General features: G+C 37.1%; 1 protein-coding gene across 6 annotated transcripts; it reads right to left on the reverse strand.

Moving 5' to 3' along the window:
- Positions 1 to 1,509: 1,509 nt before the first annotated feature.
- CEP15 (centrosomal protein 15) lies at positions 1,510 to 17,157 on the reverse strand. Of its 6 annotated transcripts, none has more exons than XM_045862031.3 (6): positions 17,033 to 17,157; positions 16,268 to 16,376; positions 15,572 to 15,652; positions 14,036 to 14,159; positions 5,320 to 5,394; positions 1,510 to 3,416 (listed from the first exon to the last, which is right to left on the reverse strand). In XM_045862031.3, the coding sequence occupies exons 3-6, from the start codon at positions 15,622 to 15,624 to the stop codon at positions 3,285 to 3,287; spliced, it is 384 nt and encodes a 127-aa protein (XP_045717987.1). In that variant the 5' UTR covers positions 15,625 to 15,652; positions 16,268 to 16,376; positions 17,033 to 17,157; the 3' UTR covers positions 1,510 to 3,284. The 6 variants fall into 6 exon arrangements, with proteins under 6 accessions (XP_045717987.1, XP_045717986.1, XP_064450316.1 ...); XM_045862030.3 differs by having other exon boundaries at positions 15,572 to 15,655; XM_064594246.1 differs by having other exon boundaries at positions 17,049 to 17,106.
- Positions 17,158 to 23,216: the final 6,059 nt, after the last annotated feature.

The raw sequence follows: 23,216 nt of genomic DNA on the forward strand, positions 1-23,216 counted from the left end.
TGCCTTCCTTTCCTTTCTTTCTTTCTTCTCTTCTTTTTGTACATTGGAACTCACTATCTAGTTAGTACCTTCTCTGAAGAGTAAATTTTTAGTCAGAAACTCTTAAAAAAAAAAAATCTTAGAATCCTAATTAAAGTGGAAGAGGTCAACCAGACTGTTGAAATAAAGAGTGTTTTTAAGCCATGTAGCTATTATGTTTGGGCAATTCTTGAAACAGGAGGGTGGAAACTCTTCAGAAAGATTTAAACTTTTTAAGTATTTTTTAAAAATAAAATGAATTGGTTTAGAATAATAAAGACTAATAGAATAAGGAAGGAAAAGAAAAGAATGTATTTTGTGGATAAGCCAAATTCATGGCCTTGTGCACTGAATTTTATACTCTAAAACCTAGGGGCCTTACTCTTGTGATTGCAAACCCTGGTTTTTCAGCCCTCCCACCCCCACCCCCAGGCTTGTCTCCAGTTATCTTAGAAGTGACAAAATAATCTCTAAGTAAGTTTAATTTTGATTAAAAAATACAGCCACATATCCATCTCTTTTTTTTTATGGAAAAGGGGATGAGGCAGAGAAGACCAAATTGTGAAGAAAGGTAAAGATTATTACAGCCCTCTAGGTCTTGAGCTGACAAGTGAAAACACCTTGCACGTAATGCAGAGGAAAAACTGTCCATTTGACCTCATTTTCATTCACACTGCTCCTAACACCCGGGAAGGACCAGATGTCTGGTTTCTAGAGTATTGGGCTTTTCCCTAGTAAAATTTATTTTATGAAGTTTGGAGAAAAACTGCAGCTCCTTCTGACCTCAGTATTTTATAGTTTAATAATTTCATATACTAAAAGTGTTCCAGCATAAAATGAGCTTTGAGTATTTATGCATTTGCAGTAATCCAAGAAAGGCTGTGCAAAGAATATCTTGAAATGACCTTTACTTTGAAAATCTTGTTATTATAAAAACCCCAAAAAACAAATTCATAGTTTTCATGAATAAGAGGTACAATGTAGCATATGGTAAAGGCACTGAATTGGTGGGGTGGGGTGGGGGACGGGCGGGTAGTATGAGTAGATGACCTTTCTTTTTCCTTGTCTGATTCCTACTAAGAGCAATACAAAATATACATTAGATATGATACTTCTTTCCTCCTTACAGAAAACAATAGTTGGAAATTCCTATGTAAAGCTAATTTGCCATGAGGAATATAAAGCCCTTTAATGGGGTATCTAGGTCCCTATGGAAATTTTTTTTTTAAACATACACCATGTGGTGCAATCTGTTACAGTCTACAAGGAGGGAAGGGGGGGAAGCTCTGGGGGGGCCAGGAATAAAGTCATCTGTGGGAGTTTTTGAGGTATTCACTAGTAATGGGGGAAATGGTACAGCTAAAGCCTAGAAGTGACATCGCTTCTGCCCTAAGTTGTAACCCAGAGTATATTAAATGTATGTTCTTTTTAGAAACTATTTAGCAAGTTAGTCAAGTTAGGGGAGAAAAAAAACAACCTTTTCTGAGATGGTTAAATTGCTATTCATTTTGTATTTTAATCTAATCTACTGGTGATTTAATTTACAGAACTCAAAGGAAATGTACACTCAAATATTTGAGGATGTTAATGTATCAACCACTGTTTAATTTTGGAATGTGCCTACTTGCTTGACACAATATTTTACCATCTCAACAAATGTTTAGCCTTTTTTTCACTCGACTAAAGAGAAATAAGTTTCACATCGCTTCATTCACCTTCTTATGTGCATATGCTGGGAAAGATTGGATGTTAAAAAAAAAAAACTTCCTCATGTTCCTTTCTACTACATCTAAATCTGTTTACCAATTCAAAGCTGCTAAAAAGCCCTGTATTCTCCTGCTAAATCAACTGGATGGCTAGAAACCAAACTGTGATGTAACGGGAAAAAAAAATTATCAATTTATTTTCATGTCAGAACATTCTTGAGAAGGTATAAATTGTTCTGGTCTCTATGCCAGTTTTCTTTTTTCTTCCTTTCTGTCTTCCTTGTTTTTTTTTTTTTTTTTAAGCCTTTCAGCTTTTAAGCCGGTACTTTTTATAGTTATATAACAGTTCTAATATTTTGTGACATTTTGTATTGTGACACTATAGATGAAATTGTCATCGGACTGACACTCTGTGCTGTTTATTCCTTAATTACAACTGTTAACACTGTAGAGAAGTGTGCTAATCTGCCAGCGCATATTATGAAAACAACGTTATTGTTACCCACACCAACACCCACTCAACAGGATATTTCCAAGATGGTGGTTTAAACGAACTTATCAGCACAATGGACGTTTCAATATAGTTGTTTTTTTTTTTTTTTTTTTAAAGCTTGTCCTGCTGTCTTCATGTAAAAATACACACCAGTTTGAAATTTTTAAACTCTTGAATTGTAATGAACATAGACTCCCCTTACTAGCAGGAGCTGCCTCTATAATCAAAAAAATTAAAAAAAAAACAACCTTTTTGAGTGCTCCAGCGGTGGAGGACTGAGGAACTGCAAAGCTTTCTGACAGTTGTTTCAGAAATAATGAAAACAGGAGAGGGAAGGGCAAGTTTCAAGATGAAAAGATGAGAGGAGTTACTTGCATTCATAGGCTGGTAGTCCTTAAATAACCAAGTCAAAATCCAATAACCATTCCCAGCTCTAATAGGTGACCTTTTTCAGGACTAAGTCTGAGCCCCCCTGAAACTGGCTACTTCTCGAGTGCTTTGTAGTTTAGTTCTTTCCTCCAGAACCTTCAGAGGTTTGATTATCTATGAGGGACAAAATCCCATGAATCCATTGTCTAATAAATACTATACTGAAGCAGGTAAATACCTCTATTTTTTCCATTTGTTAAAAGGGCCAACAGCTACTGGGATCCTGTGCTAAACCCGATCCCCATAAAGAAATAACCAAAACAATTCTAGAAAATGTAAAATCAGAACAACCAGTATTCACTGTTTAGATGAGAATGACAATAAATGATTTTTTTTAAAAAAATGACACACAACACTTATTTAGTGACTTACTTAATAAACAGTCCACTTTTCAATATTAGCTCTTAACACTTCCATGGGATTAGCAGAAAGCAAATTCGTGACCCTGAAGTAATAGTAGGTCTCAAAGTGATAGAACCTGAGACTTGTCAGCCGATTCTCCTATCTTCATGTCATTGAGGAGGTAATGGGACAATATGAACATATTCGATTCCTAAGGTACCCGAAATGACCCGTATATTCTTTAATATTCAGCTGTACTAAACAGATTTTTTTGAAAAGAGTATGTGAAGAAGTTATCACTGCGCCTCATTCTGAACGGTATTTTCTGCTTCATTTTCATTTTCAACACCGATAGGATATGGTGCTCTTCCTAAAAGAAACTGTTCCCATTTGGGAATATATTCTTCTACTGATGCCCAGTAAAGAGTCTGGAAAAAAAACAACATCCAAAAGTAAAAAAGCATATCAAGCAATTGAACTTGGCTCTTCATAATAGTCTAAATGTTTATTCACTGAAGTGTGTGTGTGCCTCTACATACACATATACGTAGAATGTACTTCCTCTACAGAATATTTTATGTTAATTTTAGAAAGAAATCTGGCTACTTACTAGTGTTAATTTTCAAATTTCTCAGTAAAACCAGAGCCTGGCAGAATTACAGGTGATGGGATTTTATTGTGATTTTACACGCCCTCTTGTGGCCAACCGTGTGATTATTACCAGTGGTATCACTTATGGCTACAATCATTAAATGTTTTTGTTTACTCTTCCAAATTCCATACCAAATGATTACCCATACTAAAATTATTACAATGAAATGATTAGGCATGAGCAACTGCTTTTTAACTGACATAAAAAGATTTCACCTGGGATGAGATCAGGAAATGAAACATAACCAGTATGTTCTAGTACAGGACTCAGGTAAATTGACTCCTTAATTATATGGGGAAAAAACACTTAAAATATGCATCCAGTATATCTTTTAGAAGAGTACTCGATATGGTAAAATGTAATTTCTTCCCATTTTTTTTTTTTGGTATATGGAGAAAATAATACTAGTATCATGTAACCATTTTTAATTCCAGTAACTTGGAAGTTGAGACACTGTATTATTGGCCTGACTATGGCAAGTCTATAAGCTATAAAAGCTCAGGCAAGATCACCATGTAATATCTACAAGCTTTGATGTTTTTTTGGGTGACTGCCCTAAGGAGGCCTAAGAAAAGTAAACTGCCAAAAGCTCTGTATCCTAGGAGGGCATTTTAGATTGGATCATCACTATCAATCTCATTTTGGGGAATTCAGCCAAAGAATTACATGGCATTTAGAGCACGTAAGGATTCACTCTGCACGTTAACAAGGTACAGGAGTTCTGAAAGTTGAAATTGTGAGTTCTACATATCTGCCCATCTGTGCATGTGGTCCAAGAAACAGCCTGACACACTTAAAATAGAGGTCATCCTGCTGTGCAAGACTAGCTAAGAAAAATACCAACCAAGGCCTGTGGTTGGGAGTTTCTCCACCATTCACGGCTGGATTAACCCCTATTGTGTGGGCCCCGTATAGGCCAGAGTAAGGTATTGGAGAATTCAACGAAGAAAAAGACATGCCCAGGGCACAACTTTGTACCACAGTTCTTTCTATCCTTGATCACTGCCTTTCCTTATTACTCTAGATGACACAGAAAATGGAAGGGCAACTTCTCAGCCTTTAATTTTGAGTCTATTCAACATCCCTGCTTAGGCAGCAAGCAAAACTGTATTTGAAAAAGGTCATTAAGAATATAAAATTAAACTATTCTATATGTAGTAAATTTTCTTTCATCACAGATATATTCATATACCAAATAGGGTTTATTTTTGCCAACAGTCTTCCCAATCTGTTCTTGAACTGAGCAAAATAAAACAGACAAAAGCCACACTATGCTGCATGATAATATGCATTTAAATAGCTTTGGTTGAAATTTGGTGAAGGGACTGAACTGCTAACATTAGCCAACAGGAAAAGCACTTTGGTTAGGCATGCTGTCATCTTAAGATTTAGTGCATACTGTCTACTGTCTGTTACGGTTTAACAGGATATGTGTTTCTAGATGAAACGATATCGGATCTTTATAAAATTTTCGCTTGATAAATTTTTAAAAATCAAGATGCTTATCAATTACCTACTGTGTAAAAAGCACAGCACTGTGGACATGTAAGGATCAATCAGACACATCTTATTTTACCGAATAAATAAATCTGGGAAATACACATAACCACAATTAATTTATAATGTACTACTAACAGAATGGGGTCTCTTCCTATACATTTGTTCTTTAAGAGTCTCACCTCAAGAGAAACCACCTCTGGTGACGGGATTGGGTGAATCCGGGTCTGTAGAGACTTTGCTGCGGCTTCTATATCCTATAATAGGTATCAGTGTTTTAGAAACAAAATGTACTTACATAACACATACAAATGGCACCTGTAATAGCAATGTCTATATCCCGAATCTCAGCTTTTCTCTGGATATACAGTCTGAACTGAAGGAAGGGCATTGAAATAGGAGGACTGATCATTACTTAATCAGTTTCAATAGAGAAAGCAGCGTTTCTTGTTTTACAATAAAAAGTGGGGGTGGGGTGGGTAGGACTTTCAAGATCTTCCTTTTCATTTAAAATAGTAAATGCCAATAATTCTGGCAAAAAGGACCTTCTTCCAAAACTGCTCAGGACACTAACTTAGCTCTAAAACCAATAAGAACAGCCAGATAGATAAAACGGTCAAATATTCAGATACTAAAAACAGTCAGATAGTCAGCCCCACACTGACTAACCTTACAAGTGAAGAGTTCTAGTCCAGATCATGCAAATGGTGTATTAATGTCACACATTTCATCTGTTCAGTATTCTATTTTTTAATTTTATACTTACATAAATCCTCCACATATTCAAAAGAAAGTCCATGAGGTACCTCAGTACTTTGGAACAAGAACCTTTTCACTAGACTCTAGATTTTTAGGACTCAATTTCTGGGGCATTCTCGATGGCCAGCTTTATGGCTGGGTCGTGCATCATTCAGCTGATGACGTTTAAGCCCTGTGCTTTAATCTGCAGTGTGACTTGTGGGTGTATGCATGTTCTCTTACGGTTGTAGCTCATGCAGGGGTAATCACACTTCATGCTTACCCGGGTAAAGATGTAACCTTGATATGTGGATGAAGTACAGGCCCAGAAATGTAGGGCTCTCTAAGTTGTCAGTAAAACACTGGAGCTCTGTTTCATGCTCCCCAAACTGGCACCTATGTTGTCTAGTGCTTGTTTATGTTTGTCAAGTTCACAGAGGCCTTGGCTGGAGGCCGTGTAAATTTTGTCTCTCCCTTGAGCTCAGTGAGTTGATCAAAAAGAGAAAGTTCTCTGATCCATGTACAAGCATTGGAGCAATCTAAGTACAGGGCTGTTGGACAGACGGAGAGAGATGGAAAAGGACGTGGGAGTGGGGTGTGAAGAATCCAATGCTGAACAGGAGAAAAGAGCGAGCAGATGGCAGTGGCGGGAGCAAGGAACGGGTGTGAAATGTAAAAGGGAAAAACAGGAAATTCCCTAAAGGGACTCCCCAAAGTTGCACAACCATTAATGCACCTGCTGTCTTGAAGAAGGTGATTTGAAGGGGAAAACCGTCAATTTAGGGCTAAAAAGCCCGTCTATTAGCAACATCTCTTCCCGACCAGAAGTTTATGGCCAAGACGCACGCTAAAGAGCTTTTGATGCTGATGCTACAACAGAGAGCGAAGATTAACTCTTCTGTGATTGCACTGAGATTTTACAAGATCCTGGGAAAATTACTTTTGACTCTCATAAATCAAGCAAACAATAGACTCACAGCTCCACTGACCTCATTATAAGAACAGTTGTAAGTTTATTGTTGGTGGTAGATCTAGGTGCCACCAGCACCTGCAGACAAGATGATAAACACTTCTCTTACAGACCTGAAAATAAGGATATTGGCTATCTCTCCTAGAAGAGCAGATTTGCAGTGAAAGAGTAGGTATGAGCAGGGATCTGTGGCCTCTGGTTAGTAACTTGACAGTCCTCTCTACAGCCTGTCGGCAAGGGATTATCACCCCTCCAGAGAACTTCTTTCGTAAGTGAGATTTTACTTTCTTAGATGTTTTGCTTACCTCTCTGACTCCTACTTCTCTTTCTCTGTAGCTGGCTCCTTTTTCTCTTCTTAATCCTAAGTGTGGGCTTTCTAAGATTTGTGACATCTGTCCTCCTCTTTTTACTTTTTCTCTTTCCAAGACTGTCTCTTATCTAGTTTCAACTATTAATGTAGAGGGATAGATAACTTTTCTTCCCAGCCCTTATTTCTCAACCTAATAAAACTAAACTCCCCTTATTCCTACTGAGTGTTCTGAATGTACAATAGTGGGAGTTCTACTCCCCCAGACACGTATGCTGTATCTTCTACCTTCAATTATTCTTTTTCCCTGACATTTAAAAATTCCAAAGGTCCATAGATGATTCCTGCAGGATGTCTCCTCTAGCCTGTCCATGCCATTCTCAGTGCTGTGGTCTTATTATCTCACTCACTGGTTCAACAAATACGTACTTGGACTGTATCTCATTTTACTTTAACCACATACGGAATTGATTAGCTTTTCTAAAATTACTACTTTAAATATGTCTTTACATAGATTTAAAAAAAAAAGAGACCCACTACACAGAGGATAAAGTATGAATTCCTTAGCCTGACTGAAAAATCTCTGCCTTCTGTAGCGAGTTATATCCCATTACTTCCAATTAAGAACCTTCTGTTTGACTATATGCTGCCAGAAGGTACGGACTGTCTCATACAATCTTTAAGCATCCGAGAATCTAACAAAGTGCAGGGCATGTACTAAACACTTAAATATTCATTATATACATAAATGACTAAGGTGTCAAAAGTTTCCTGAGTATAAATGAAAAACTTAAAAAAAAAAAAAAATTACCCAAGGGGATGAGGGGAGAAAAGGAAAAAAAGCAAATGAAGAGAGGCTAGACTTACCTGACCAGACCTTGTTATCTTGTCTTATAGATCTGCCACTAGACCATTTACAAATTTATACAGTTACAGAACCAAAGGAAAAAGCAATCCCTAAAAATTAAAAACAAAAGGAAACAAATCTAACTGCCATCTAGTTGGTGGCATAACCACATCAAGAAAAAGTACATCAGGTGGTCTTAGAACACAGTATTTTGACTGAGCATCTGTAGTGAGATCTACCCCAAGGACAAAAAGAATTATAAAAAGTATCTGACTGAAAGCCATACTCCATAATCATATTGTTGCTGGTAGTGCTGTCTCTATGATGGGATAAAGTAAATGAGTAGTTATGTTAGTACTGGAAAATTATTTAGGAACTGAGATTTTTGGTTTGAGGGGGGAAAAAGTTAGAGGTAAAGTATTGATGATTTTAAGTTAAAAGTCTTACAATCATGTAATCAAAATGGAATTATTGATATGAGTTCTTGATGAATTTTATCTTTAAAAACAAGTTGTAATAAACATCCCTAGAACCCAGATTAAGGGCTCTAAACATATATTCCCATCAAAAGGATCCAGGGCTCCTTGGAGCAATGGCCAATTCTAGGTCTAAGCAGCAAGTGATGGCCTGGAAAATATCACAGCAGAAAGAAAAACTATCAAAGCATGTTAAGATCACGTCAAAGGCATTCAGGAGCTAACATGGAGGCTCCCACTTGGTAAAAATGGGACAATTTGAGCATCACTGGGAATGCAAATTGACGTGGGTCAAGACCTTTCAAATCACAGACGTATTTAAGAGCATCAACGTCTAATTGGTCACTTCTGGAGGATACTAGAGAACCAAACTATTTTTGAAAATTAAGTACAGAGAAAGAATCAAGCACTGATTATGCTTTTTCCTATATGAAGTGTAACCAAATAATTGATGAGGGGACATTTATCTTCTTATAAATTATCAGCAATTGAATGAGAAGGAATAGAAGAATTTGAATATCACTTTTTGCAACCCTTAATGAACATATCTAGGCCATGATCATCAGTGACTGCTAACATTCCAGAAAGACAACCAGGCATTACAAAGTGTTCTTTCCCAAAACATTGAACCTGAATCTGATCAGGGCTCTAGATCTGCACTGTTAATGTAATATCCATTAGGCTCAGTGGCTGCTGAGCACTTGAAATGTGGTAAGTCCGAATTGAGGAGCCCTGTAAATGTAAAGTACACACTGAATTTTGAAGGCTCAGTGAGGAAAAAAACATAAAATATTTACTAACTTTTAATAGCAGTTACATTTGAAATACGAAATTAATTTTAATACATTTCATTTAATCTGTGTCTTTTAACTTTATTAAAAGTGGTTACTAGGGGGGTGCCTGGCTGGCTCAGTTGGGAGGAGCATGGGATGCTTGATCTTGGGGTCATGAGTTCGAGCCCCACGTTGGGTGTAGAGATTACTTAAATAAAAACTTAAAAAGTTGTTACTAGAAACTTAAAATTACTTGCATTATGTTTCTGTTGCATAACACAACTTCTATCAATTTATGGGAATTACAGGGAACAAAGGAACTTACTAAGTGATGCCTCAGCAATGTAATTAGTAATATTCAGAGTGTGGGAAACTAGGAGAAATGAGCCAATTCCTTCAACAAATTAAAAGGGCGTTAAAAAAAAAAAAGGCAGAGGGAACTTTTAGAGATTTGAGAGACCCATCAATCAATTACGTACTAGACTTTATTTGGATCCGGATTCAAACAAATGTAAAAACAGGTTAATCAGGGAGATCTGAATCCTGACTGAAAATTTGAGGAATTACTGTTAATTTCTTAGATGGATCATGGTATTGCGATTGTACTTAAAATAGCCCTTATCTTTGGGTGATAAACACTGATGAAAAAGACGTGATATTTACAGATTAAACAATGTGATGTCTGAAGGTTAGCTTCAACATAATTTGACGGGCTGCAGGTGAAGGTGACGAGTGTAAATGAAACAAGATGGGCTGTGTTTTGAAAATTATTGAATCTGGGTGATAAGCACATGGAAGTACATTCTTCTATTCTTCCTTCCACATAGGTTTGAAATATTTTGTAACAATTAAAAAACAAGTTTCCAGGATGAATGGTGATATAAATGTTACTCTATGGCAGGATTCAGTAGCCTCTGTAAATGAGTTGACTCATGATTAGGAAAGGTAAACTATGAGCACAAAAAGTCATGTACTGAGATTTCTTTCTTTCCCCCTTCCTAGACATGTCCCTTCCTCCCAACCCAGCAATACATATCTTCCTGTAAATATATACAGTGAAGCCATCCATAGCTGGACTGGGTTTAATCTTTTAATCTGCTGAAGGGGCAATTTCTGGGAATGAAAAAAGAAGATCCTAAAGCATGAGATACAGGGTCATTGGCTCAAGGAACCCTTACGCATTCATTAAACTCGCTCTTCACTGAATTGGAGAAAGTGAGGAGTGTGAGGAGGAAAGAGGAGAGACTGGGTCCTGTAAGTCACTGGCCAGGGGGGTGTGGTGTGGGGGGTGCAGTTTGTTGAAGGCTGTTACTGTCAGCCTCTCCAAGAAGGCCTCCAGGACATGCCGTTATGTCTAATCTGCTGTGGCACACTCCCATTCTTTCTCACCCTGGAATGTTTGTCCAGCTTCCTCATGAAGTGATGCTCACTGCCACAAGATTGCCTTTTTGGGTTAAACTAAATTTTGCTGGTGGGGGGTGGGTGGGATGGGGAACGAGGTCAAACAGATGATAGTTTACCTCATGGAAGTATTTATAGAAACAAAATTCTCTTTCTCTTCCAAATCTGTACCAATCATGTTTGTTTTTAAAAGGCAGACACATTTTATTTTATGAATGTAATAGGGAAACTAGCAGAAACTAACAATCCATTATCATCTGTGATATTTACTGACTAAACCCTCAGTTTGAGTTTTCTTCACTACTTAAATTCATGTCCATTCTTTTACTATTATGCTTGAACCTTTGGGATTAGTCTTTTTGTTATTGTTCCCATTTTTAAACATTCTTTTATTTTTCCAAATACATTTAGAGAAATTTTGTTGCGTTAGATGCAGATTTTGGTGGGGCTATTTTTAAATCTAAAAACACTGTGACTACTGATTTTAGAAAAATAATAGTTTCCCCATCAGGATTAAGGCATGTGTCTCCATTTAAATTTTAAATCTCCCATTGAAGTTAAGAATTATCTTTATACCAATCATGCATATTCCTTGTTTAGAGCATTCCCAAATATTTTATAAGTTCATTGCTAATGTGAATGTGATTTCATATTTTCCATTTGTATATATAGGATTGTTATAGATTTTTGAATGGTTACATTTTATCTGTTAATTTTACTCAACTCATACTAGTTTTAAACAACTTTGGCTTTGCTAAGTATATGGCCTTATCAGTTAAAAATACTAGGGTTATATCTTACTTTCCAAAAATTAAAGCTCACTCCATGTTAGTGTTTCTTATATTAGAGCATCTAAATAGGTCAAATAAAGGATGGTAATAGAGCTTATACTTATTTTGTTAGTATCTTTATAGGAATGTTTCCAAGTTTCAGTGGAACCGTTTTTAAAGTGTATTCTGTACCTAAGTACATATCTTGATGTAACTGAACCTGTTCTTGACAGGGAGGGGGTATTAGAGTAGTCACTTTATGGTTTCCTCTTCTATAAATTAGGAGATCAGCACAGTCAGTGGTTTTCACCATCCCTTAGATCACAATAGAACAGGCAAGGAGGGGCTGAATGGATGGGCCTTTGGCCAAAGCAGGTCCACTTTTACCTATTTTAAATCTTTGAAAAAAAAGTTTTTATGCTAAAAAAAAAAAAAAAAAACAACCTTAAGTGAAAATCTAATCTATGTGCTTTTTAAAGTTTCTCCCACCTGAAAATTCTGTGATCAAGTCCTATTTAGGTCACTTTCATGATAACCTCTATGGTACAGCCCTTAAAATTATTTCCAAAGTTTAAAACAAAATAGTAAGAGGGAAAGCAGGATTAAAAAAATTGCATATACAAGTATTCAAAGTATGCTTAAAAAAAAAAAGGGAAGAGACTGCCTGTCTTACAGCAAGCACTGTACCTGGGATATAAGAGCTCAGTAAATGCTTACTAAAAGACTAAAAGGAAATATACAAAAACATTAATTTCAAGCTGGGTGGGATGATATGGAAAGTATGCTATTTCATCTTCTTGGCTCTTTCCAGTTTTTTACAGTGAGAATATATTACTTTTATAATCCGGGGAAAAAACACCATCCAAACTTGTTTCTAATGACTATGAAACTAGGTTCATTATCTTCCTTCCAGATATGGCAATGATTTCTTAGCTATTCTCCTTAAATCTAATCTCTCCATTCTGCAAATCACATTGCATCTAAATAGGAAATGAATCTTTCTTAAATACCCATATGCTTCTTATATAAGTCTCTATTTTTCTTTTGCTCTAACACTTTTAGTACTGTATTATGCCTATGTATCAGGTCTCAACTTCTTCACTTGGTCTCACAAAACATATCCAACCTTGTTTCCCATAACTTTACAAGCCAGTTAGCTCAGGGTCCCATGGACACTAACAGGGCTACTCATTCTTCTGGTCTTGGTTCTTCTGTAAGAATGCAGTGGAATATTTTGCATTCTGCCTATTCAAATACAGCTCCAGCTTAGTTTCCCTCCTCAGACTTGTTAGGATACTCTAGCTTTCAGTGATTTTTTTTTTTTTTAATACGTACTTCTAAAGTGCTAAGGATTCCACATAACTTAATGTTCGATCAACTCAGGTCTCATATGTTGCGTGTGACAACCTTATGTCATCAGTTAAGCCTGTCAGCTATTTGATGTAAAGAACTCTGAATTATTTTGTTAACTCCACTTTCTGCTCAGAACTAGCTCAGTAGTAAGGCCCCTCTGGGCTTTCACCAAATACTTGCTCACTAAAAGGAAGATAATTGAAAAATCCAAATAGTACCTGTACTCATTGCAGGTAAGTAGCGATCAAGCCTTCAAGGCTTCTAATTTAGTTTTTCTGACTTTTCACAGCAAATTCCAGATTATCCTATATATTTCCATTTAAAAATAAATATTGCAAACACCATTGGGCAAGTAAGACATATGGCAACATAGAATGCTTTGGTAGCACTATGGCTGTGACTTAAATTACTGTGGATCAAACTGCCAGAAGCTGAGAAGATAACTGAATTTTCCTCTTCCTTTATCCTCTAGTGACTACATAAGATAACTATATCATGCCTATCGATGAAAATATTTAACAATAAAAAACTGAAAACACTGCTTTATAACTTAAATAATATAGCCTTCCTCCCAAATGTTTTAGTCATAGGATCTCTTGGAAGCTTGAGTGGAAGCAAACTTTAGGGTTTTAATTATGGATGAAGCCATACAATTCTGGAAGCAAAGTATAGCAAGCAGCCAAAAATGTTACACATATGATTTTACTCCAAATGGGCACATTGGCCAAATGGTGGGGCCCTGCGCAATCACATACTTTGACCACCTCCTCCATCAGTATCAAGAGAGATCTGGGAAATCTGTTATCTTAGATATGAATTCTACGTGCTGACTGTGGCCCCAGTAGGGCAAAATCAAATTGTTCTTGTTTTTATGATGTTAAATAGTTTTGAGTTGGATCTAAAAACATTATAGGTACTTCATAGGGTTTTAGGATCTCCCTATAAATAAAGATGATGGAAGATGGAAAGTTACATCTTGTATTTATTACTTGCACAAAGGTGACCTTTAAATTTCTTCTATGGTCATTGGTTCTTCTGGTTGATTAAAAACACTTAGGTTAAACAAACTTTTATTTTTTCATTTAAAAAAGAATCCATATGCAACATATCCAACTAACATGGGTTTGAAAACTAGATGGTACTTCATTAATTGTATTTATTACTCAAAACAAAGTATATATATCAAAATTATGAAATTCACTTAAAACCTTTTTTTGCAAAAGTGGGAAAAAAAATCTCTATACTTAAGTCATGGAAACTTACCATTAAAAGACCAAGGTTCCTTTTAAAAGCAGTCTCAGCTGCTTGCATCTGAGATGCCTTTTCCTTGTTTTCGTCTATAAATTTATTCTCCATTTGTTGAAGTAACATTAATCTTTGTGATACTCTAGAAAAAAATGAAGATTATATAAAGTTTTTCTTAAAAGGGTACATTTTTTGCTTGACTGACATAAAAAAATGTATTTCTTAATTGTACCTCACTTCAAGTTCAACCTATTTTGAAAACCAATTATTATGTCCATTAATAAGACAGTGGAAAACTTAGATAGTTCAGTAAGTCTTAAATCTGGGTAAAATTATTCTTATTTTCATTAACATATCTATCGTAAGTACATGCTTCTGTTTTTTTAGCCTCTATGGTCTTTGCAATTATTTTAGAGTGTTAAAAACATGTTTTAATTTTTGGTGAAAATGCAAACTGTAATACATATCCCTTTGTACACATACTTATATATACCTCCCCACACACATACATTGATATAACTTGCTATACGAAACCTTCTGCTTAACACTTCAATACCCCTGAATCTCATGTTACACATTTAGAATTGCGCTAAACTTCCATATGTTTGAAGAAGCAATAAAAATATTTTTTTCCTCTTTTTCCAAGAGAAAGATGATGGCTCCATATATGAGTGAGAGGCTGTGTGTATGTATGCATACTCACAACAAGGTGAAACAGTAATTGAAGAAAGATGTAAAAAGTTGTAAGTAAATTATCAAACTACTTTTTTAATATATAATATACTTTAAAAATTTCTCATTGGTCAAATGCTCATTTTACAAGTTTTTTTGGTCCCCTTAAATGATTGATTAAAAAAATGTCAGATGATAAAAAAATACATGTGATATATATAACAGTCTAACCACTTTCCAGATAGTTGTGGAGATTCTTAAGAAATGCTATGTTTCAGAGGGCTGTTCTTGAGGGTAGAATTAAAATTGAGTAATTTCAACATTTTTATAAGGGAAAGATCTTAGAAAGCCAAGGAAGAGGGCCTGGTAATTAATTAAAGGAAAACATGAGAGCCCACAGAAAGAGGTAGAGAAGGTTAATATCAAGTATAAGTGCAGGACTGGTTATGTAGTTCGCAAGGCCTAATGCAAAGTGAAAATGTGGGGCTCCTTTAAAAAAAAAAAAACTATTAGAAATTTCAAGACAGCAACATTAGAGCATTAAACCAAGTACAGGGACTGTGAGTACACAGGTCACATACTCATGAAGCCTGCCCTGGGTAAGAGGTGTACAGAAGTCCATTAAATATCAGTGAGAAACCTAGAAAGGTGAGAAGGGTGAATTTATCTAGATAATAGTAAGAATTGTAAGAAGAGAACATACCTTTTAATCTTTGTTATTCTTAAAAGACAGTGACATTCCCTAACACCAAAATCTCTCAAGTGTCAGAAAATTTAAATGACGCACTTTCAGACTTAAGTCTTCTGTGCACACAATATTTCACTAACAAAGCCAGTACAATTTATTCATTTAGATAAGCCTTAAAAAAAAAAACAACTTACATTTCTTCATGTCTTTTAGACAGGCGAATTTCTTGAGCAAACAAGGATGTCATCTTTAGTCAAAGCTGCCTTATAAGCTTTCTGCTAAATAATAAAAACATTTAAAGTTACTTTAATGTCCTCAGCTTTACAGCAGTTGATTGTTTTATTACCTCAACCCATTGGTTCTCTCAGAAGAGAAAAATAAAAATTGAGATATAATGTATAAAATGAAAGAATGCATTTAAAACCATTTTTATTTATGATGCAGTTTTTCGTATGCCAGATGCAGCCAAAAACACCATGAATCAGGTAAACTCAACATACTTCACATTTCGTCCTCTTAACTTCCTCACACTTTAACCTTAATCTGAATTGAAAACAAACAAGTAGCTGGTACTAAGACTAGTATACATTTTATTGAATCAACAGAAAGAAAAAAATCCACTCTGTAAAATTCAACACAGGAATACCATCCCTTATGCATGTGCACACACACATAGAAAGGCAAACAAGTGTAAGAACCAACTGGAAACTCATGGTCTTTCCTTTATTGGAAGACTGCCCAGTTCTATCATCTCTTTTCCAAATAAAGTATTTTTCATGTATAACTGGCGGGGAAAACCCAACTGGTCTCTTCACCTTACCCTGGGTGCTCAGGACTTCCATTTGGGGAGTTTAGGAAAGCCCATTTTAACGGCACATGAGCAAGCTCACCTTGACTGAAGAGCTTGGGCCAATAAATAAAGATCAAGTGAAGTGCTTTGAAGGCTCAGAGCCTGATGGCAAATCATCTGGTTGCGTGCAAAAGCTGAAGGTGACAGTCCTAAGGGAGAAAAAACAGGAATGAAATTCTTTTCCTGGAGCGAAGCACTGGCTTTCCTAAATTTTACGATTTAAACACTGTCGCTAATCTCTGAGCGTCCAGCGCTGATAGACTGAGCTCTTCCTTCACTGCACATACATGGAGGTGTAGGGCACTGAGCCAGCCAAGGGCAAGGAAACGCTGCCCTGCCCTCAACGGGTTTCCTTCTAAAGGAACCAATGTCTTGCGTTCAGCACCGCGGACAGCAATCGCTCGCCCGCTTGCCGGCAAGGATCTAGTTACAGATACTTATCCTCTAAGATCACTACGGACCAATCGTCACCGCCTTCCTCCCCCTTTCGAATGCAGCGTCAAGGAAATCTCGGAAAGTTAGTCCACGGTAACTTATTTTTCCGTAACGCCCGCCATCAGCACTCCAGACAAACCCCAAGATAAATTCTGCCTTTCGAACCAAAGATCCGCACGGCCTCAGAGTCCTCAACCCTGCAACCACTCCAACTCCCTGCTGATATCCAGAGGACTCACGACCTTTCCTCATCACCCCAGCTCTTCCCCCTTTAACAACATCCTCCTCCCCGGCCCTGCGAGCACCCACGCTGCTCTCGGACAGTCAGGGCACCCACCGGCCGCCCGTAAGGCGGTGGGACTTCACTCACCCAGTCGCACGCGCACCTTATCCGTAAAGGCGCCTGTTACGCTGGGTCCCAGCACAGGCCTGGGCGTGGTCACGCCACCATCTTTGCGCACGCGGGGACGAGGTGACGTAATCACGTCGCTATAAAAGGCGGGCCTCTGGCGCGAAAGGTGACGGTGCTGTGCTCAGCGGAGAAATTTCCCCAAGCGGTCGTTCGGAGCCCTGCGGAAATGTTTGGTGGTAGCTCAGTTTCGAGGTCTTTTAAACTGAGACTGGAATATGCTTTAGAGAGGGGAGCTAGAATGTCACAGATTTTGGAAATGGGGAAAAATCCTTCAAATTACTCCAGAGTGTTTGAATGGTCTGCACAGTCAGTAAAAGCTCCTTGCCTCAGAGAGCTTCACCCCGTTTGTCAGGTGCAGAGCAGAGGAGTGGAGCCCCTGCCCACACCCGCATAGGGACAGTAATATTGATCGTGGACGTTTTGAGGGGTTTGCGTGCGTCGCTGTGTTTAGGTAAATTATCTCAGCCTTTCCCCTACAACGCCCGGTGACGTAGGTACTATCATCCTTTTTTTTTTTTTTAAAGATCCTTTTATTTTTTTTATGTTGTGTTAATCACCCTACATTACATCATTAGTTTTTTTAAAAATTTTTTATTATGTTAATCCCCATACATTACATCATTAGTTTTAGATGTAGTGTTGCATGATTCATTGTTTGTGCGTAACACCCAGTGCTCCATGCAGAACGTGCCCTCTTTAATACCCATCGCCAGGCTAACCCCTCCCCCCACCCCGCACTCCTCTAGAACCCTCAGTTTGTTTCTCAGAGTCCATAATCTCTCATGGTTCGTCTCCCCCTCCGATTCCCCCCCTTCATTTTTCCCTTCCTACTATCTTCTTCTTTTTTTTAACATATAATGTATTATTTGTTTCAGAGGTACAAGTCTGTGATTCAACAGTCTTGCACAATGCACAGCGCTCACCATAGCACATACCCTCCCCAGTGTCCATCACCCAGCCACCCCATCCCTCCCACCCCCCACCACTCCAGCAACCCTCAGTTTGTTTCCTGAGATTAAGAATTCCTCATATCGGGCGCCTGGGTGGCTCTGCTGGTTAAACGACTGCCTTTGGCTCAGGTCATGATCCTGGAGTCCCAGGATCAAGTCCCGCATCAGGCTCCCTGCTCGGCAGGGAGTCTGCTTCTCCCTCTGACCCTCCTCCCTCTCATGCTCTCTGTCTCTCATTCTCTCTCTCTCAATAAATAAATAAAAAATCTTAAAAAAAAAAAAAGAATTCCTCATATCAGGGAGGTCATATGATGCATGTCTTTCTCTGATTGACTTATTTCGCTCAGCATAACACCCTCCAGTTCCATCCATGTCGCAAATGGCAAGATTTCACGCCTTTTAATGGCTGTATAATATTCCATTGTGTGTATGTGTGTGTGTGCATATATATATATATATATATATATATATATACACACCACATCTTCTTTTTCCATTCATCTGTCAATGGGCATCTTGGCTCTTTCCATAGTTTGGCTATTGACTATCATCCTCTTTTAACAGAGGAGCAAACCAGCATGGCAGTTTATTTAGGTCGGAGCTTGAAGTCAGCAGAGCCTTGAGGAAATTTCTCACGGGCCTCAGGTCACACACTTGGGAATAATCCATTAATGCTGTAAATTGCGTTCTTAAACCTTTTTTTTTCCCTTTGAAATAACTTGGTGAGACACGAAGTACTATCCTTAATTTCAGATGTAGAAACAGATTCAAGAGAGGTTAAGTTTTCTTCCTACGGGTTACTGAGTTGGTAAAGGGCCAAGTGCTAGGACTCCAGTCCAGGTGTCTTTTATTTCTTAAATCCCAGAGTATCTACCTGAAACTCCTCTCCTGCTTCAGGACCACGGCACTTCATGGTTCCTTTGCTTGGAAAAGCCGTTCCCCAGAAACCCATATAGACTGAGTGCCTCATCTTTCAGTGCTACCTCTTCGAAGAAGCGTTCCCTGGACCTTCAGTATAAGATAGCAACCTCCATTTCTTTTCTCTCTGCCCTCCTTCTCCTGCTTGGTTTTTCTCCAGAACACACTATTGAACACGTTTTACAATCACTTGTTCATGTGTTTATCAGTGCACTCCTACTAGAATTCGAACATCCTAAGAAGTATTTTTGATTATTTGCTGCTGTATCCTCAGCAACTAAAATGGCCTTGAAAAATCCTGGATGGAAATTCCATCATAATTTAAGAGAGGTCTGTCTTCAGTTGATAGGACCTTTGATTTAGCTGTTCCACAGCCTTAGTAAAGAAGAAAAACAAACGTTTGAATGGGTTGCATGAAATAGAGAACAAAGAAGCTGCACATTAAAGCAAGTGTATGTTGTTTAAAACAAACTTTGTTCCTCTCTCTGCTTTATGTAAGTTTGCATAGTGACACAATTGGGACAAACCCAGCCCTTTTAAGTTTGAATCTAGCTTCTTTAGATCATTTTCTGCCCTAGGAGTGAATCAAGGAATACCTTGGAATTTTCTTGCAACTTTTAGGAGAATGGTAATCAGGAATACCTCACAGACACTTAGAGGTTGTCTAGATAGACTGTGATAATACATCTTATAGCATCCCAAAAAAGTACTTTCCACTTAAAGATCTGTCATAGCTCCCATCTTCATGACAGCCCCCAGTTGATCTTTTTTGTGAGACAACTGACTGGAGAAGAAGTGTCTCTGGCAATTGCAGTCTATCAATATAGAGCTTCTCTATTTATTAGGTAAGTTTGTGTACTTCCTGTAATGAGATATTCGTGGTCTACCATGCAGATTATTAGAACCTACTAAGTAAGGCCTGGCTCATAATGGGACATTCTGTAAATGTGCAGTGAAGTCAATATTTCCTAACCCTGGTATAGTTCTCTCCACCAGCATGCTAAAATTGTCCCCTTAGCCTCATTATTTAGAAACCTTGTGCTCTTTAGTCATAAATTCTTTAAAGATGTGTTTATTAATATTTCTAAGATCTAGTCCCTGCCCTCAGGAGCCTAGAAGGCTCTTAAGGTATACACAAAAAGCTAGAGGATTTTGGCTGACAATATAAAAATTACTAATATTCATCGAGGGCTCATTCTGTGCTAGGCACTGTGTATGATTTACCTCATCTAATCTCATAACAACCCTGGGAGCAGGACAGCGTTGCTTGCTAGCTTACTATCCCCATTTTTATAGCTGAGAAAACTGAGGCTTAGAGACATGACTTATGATCACACTGTAAGTAAATGAGCCTTGGCTTGTTTGATGTTAGTATTGTATGTAATTATATAGAGAATATTGAACGTGTAACTAAAAAGTGTCCTGCAGATTATGAGGGTGCTAGAGAAGAAAGGAGAGAGCACCAAGAGCTGGAATAGTGTAGATGACATTTTGGAAGGCTGAGGTGAATTTTGAAAACTGGGTGAAATTTGGAGGTCAGCTTTTGTAATTGGGTGTATCAGGTGGCAAGACGGGCCATGAAGTCTTCTAAGTGCAGGAGGCATGTGTATGTACAGAAGTGTGTGCATGAAGATATGTCTAGGGTGAGGGCCAGGGGAGGGGGAGCATTGAGAAGAATGTTTTCTCCTCATTTCCCGCAATTTTGAAGATTTCATTCCTGGTGTCAGAGACTTAGAAAACAGAAGTTTGGCAGTAATAAAGAGAAGGAAGTACTGGAGAAGATAAACTGGTAAGTAAAGAATAGAAAGACTTGAGGATGAAAAAGGAAAGACAAGCTTTCAAGAGTAAGAAACAAAAGAATCTCAGGATCCTTGACCGTATCAAAGACTTCAAATTACTAACAGTAAATTCTGTTACGGTTTATACAGAGGCCTTCTTTTTAGACTTCCTTTGGTTGTACTCTGTGTAGACAAATAATAAGAAAATGAAGAACTCATGCCTGAAATGGAGTTAGTGTTTTTTTTTGTCCTTGTTTCAGGAAATCCCAGATGAAATTGGGCAAAGTGGGTCCAATTGCTTGTGTTTCTGCTTTTCTTCACTTTGAAATACAGTCTTTAGACTTTTATCTTTTTCTATAGTTATAGATTGTCCATTTCACTATGGAAAAATATTCTTTACTTATAGTATCTCTGAAATGGTTTAAATTGGCCCTGGATGGGTTTTGACCAAAGAGAATTTACAGCCAGATACTTCTTTAGGATCTTTTGTCAATGAATCAGCTATCAATCTAGGTCCATTCAGATAAAACTCTGCAGCAGAGAAATCATTATCGCAGCTGGTGCCTGCATTGTAGACATTCTTAGCTGAGAGAACAAGACTGTGCTGATAAAACTACACTCATTCCTAGAGATTTCCAGTAAGAATTTGCATAAGCTTTTTCCTTCTTGGGAGAGAAAATTTTTAAAAACCTCACTAGTTCTAAAATTCACTTGAGAACGCATTAGAATTTTAAAAATTGAAAGCACACATGATAACTTAGCAAATCATTTGTCTGTTGTATACATAGTAAATATGTATAGTTCCTCATTCCCAAATTTTAGTAATTTAAAGCTCACAGAAATCCTTTTGTCTTAAACTGACACCCTTCCAGCTGTGTATAATTTAAGCTTTTTTTTTTTTTTTTTTTATCCTGGTTCCTTGATTTCCCAGCAGCTTTCAATTTACTCACTAGTCTCTCTCAAACTCTTTAGGTCAGGCTTTTCTTGAAGTAGGAATTTTCTCTTTCATAGCCCTCCTGCCTGTTTATTTTCTCCATGTTATCCCCCCTTTTTGCTCTTAGGACCCTATAACATTCTCAGTCCACTATTGAGTAAGCAATTAAGAACCTTCTTAATGCATACTTGACTACTTGGAGCATTGTATTCTGCAGTTCCCCTCTTTTTGTGATACTCTGCGACTGTGTTTACGAAAAAAATTTGAGCCTTTTGCGCTGGCCTGTTTTCTTCATCATTATTGTTTGCTGTATGCATCCACTTGAAAATTTATAATTTCCTTTGAAAGAACAAGGGTTGCAGTTTTACCACATTGCAACTTCTTTGCTTCAGGATCTAATGATATGTAAAGATATTGTCAGAAAAATCTGTTGTGGATTAATGCATTTGGGACAGATAATTTTTAAAAAATTGCCCATATCCTTCATTTATATGAAAACAGCAGGAGACAGTGTTTTATCTAGTTTTTTGAACATTTTATATGAATACATTTCTTTTGCTAGAGCATCAGATCTTACTTTCAAACCTGATTTTTTTCTCTTAAGTATCCCTTTAGTACTGCTTTTCAGACTTTATTAAATTGAAAGATGAGTTGATTGTATTGATTGTTCTTACAAATCTCAAATTTGAATATGAATGTTACTTTTAATGTAAGAATATGGATAACTTTAAATATACACTTGGGATTTGGCTGATTTTTATAATCGTATTTTTCAGAGGTTAACAACATGAAATAATTCCTCAATATCCTTACATATGGGTCTGCTTTCCTTGGGCTCTGGAAAAAATACAAGTAGGAAGCCACAGAGAAAGATGGCAAATTAATTTTCTTCAAGTTTTTAGTGTATTTCCCCAAGTCCAAATGTGTATTAGGTTAATTACTAGTTTATACATTCAAAAAATGTTTTAATTAGATTAAATGTGAGCTTCAAGTTTTAGTCAACCTCAAATATTTGCATCTGGTGGAAATATTAGTGGTACTTTGAAAAATTGGATAAAGTTGTCCTTTACAATTTTGTTGTCTGAAGAGTACTTGTTTGATATGAAATAGAGATTAAACGTGTTGTCTTAAATGCCTAAAATTTTGAAGAAAATTAGTAGGAGGGAAAAGAAATGGATTCATTTTAACTCTAGATGGCAGTTAAACACAGCTAACAAAGACCAACTTGTTTGAAATACAGAAACACAAAAATAGTAAAACACACGCACATTCTGTTCTACCATCCAGTTAATTATATTCTCAAAATGATGTCTTGGATTGATATTACTAAACAAACATGTATAAGATGTAATTACACACAAGCGAAATAAATAGTGTCGGCCTGTAATTGCAAGGTTTTTTTCAACTGGTAATATGGCACACACCTGTGCAATGGCTTATATTGCCTGTGTTTTATTTTGTCATTTTTACTAACATTTAATTCAGTGTAGTTTTATTTTATGTACAGTTATTTACCAATATCAATTCAATCCATATGCCATTGGGAAAACTATTACATATTT

This window comes from Mirounga angustirostris, unplaced genomic scaffold (assembly GCF_029215605.1).
Source record: "Mirounga angustirostris isolate CCGP_5_RB_7025 unplaced genomic scaffold, mMirAng1.0.hap1 SCAF_1, whole genome shotgun sequence".
Classification (NCBI taxonomy): Eukaryota; Metazoa; Chordata; class Mammalia; order Carnivora; family Phocidae; genus Mirounga; species Mirounga angustirostris.

Coding starts and splice junctions, on each gene's coding strand:
- CEP15 (XM_045862031.3), bottom strand. CDS start 15,624: ATGACATCCTTGTTTGCTCAAGAAATTCGCCTGTCTAAAAGACATGAA. Junction 5,395..14,035: donor GGAACCTTGGTCTTTTAATG/GTAAGTTTCCAT, acceptor TACCTATTATAG/GATATAGAAGCCGCAGCAAA. Junction 3,417..5,319: donor CAGAGGTGGTTTCTCTTGAG/GTGAGACTCTTA, acceptor TTTTTTTTCCAG/ACTCTTTACTGGGCATCAGT.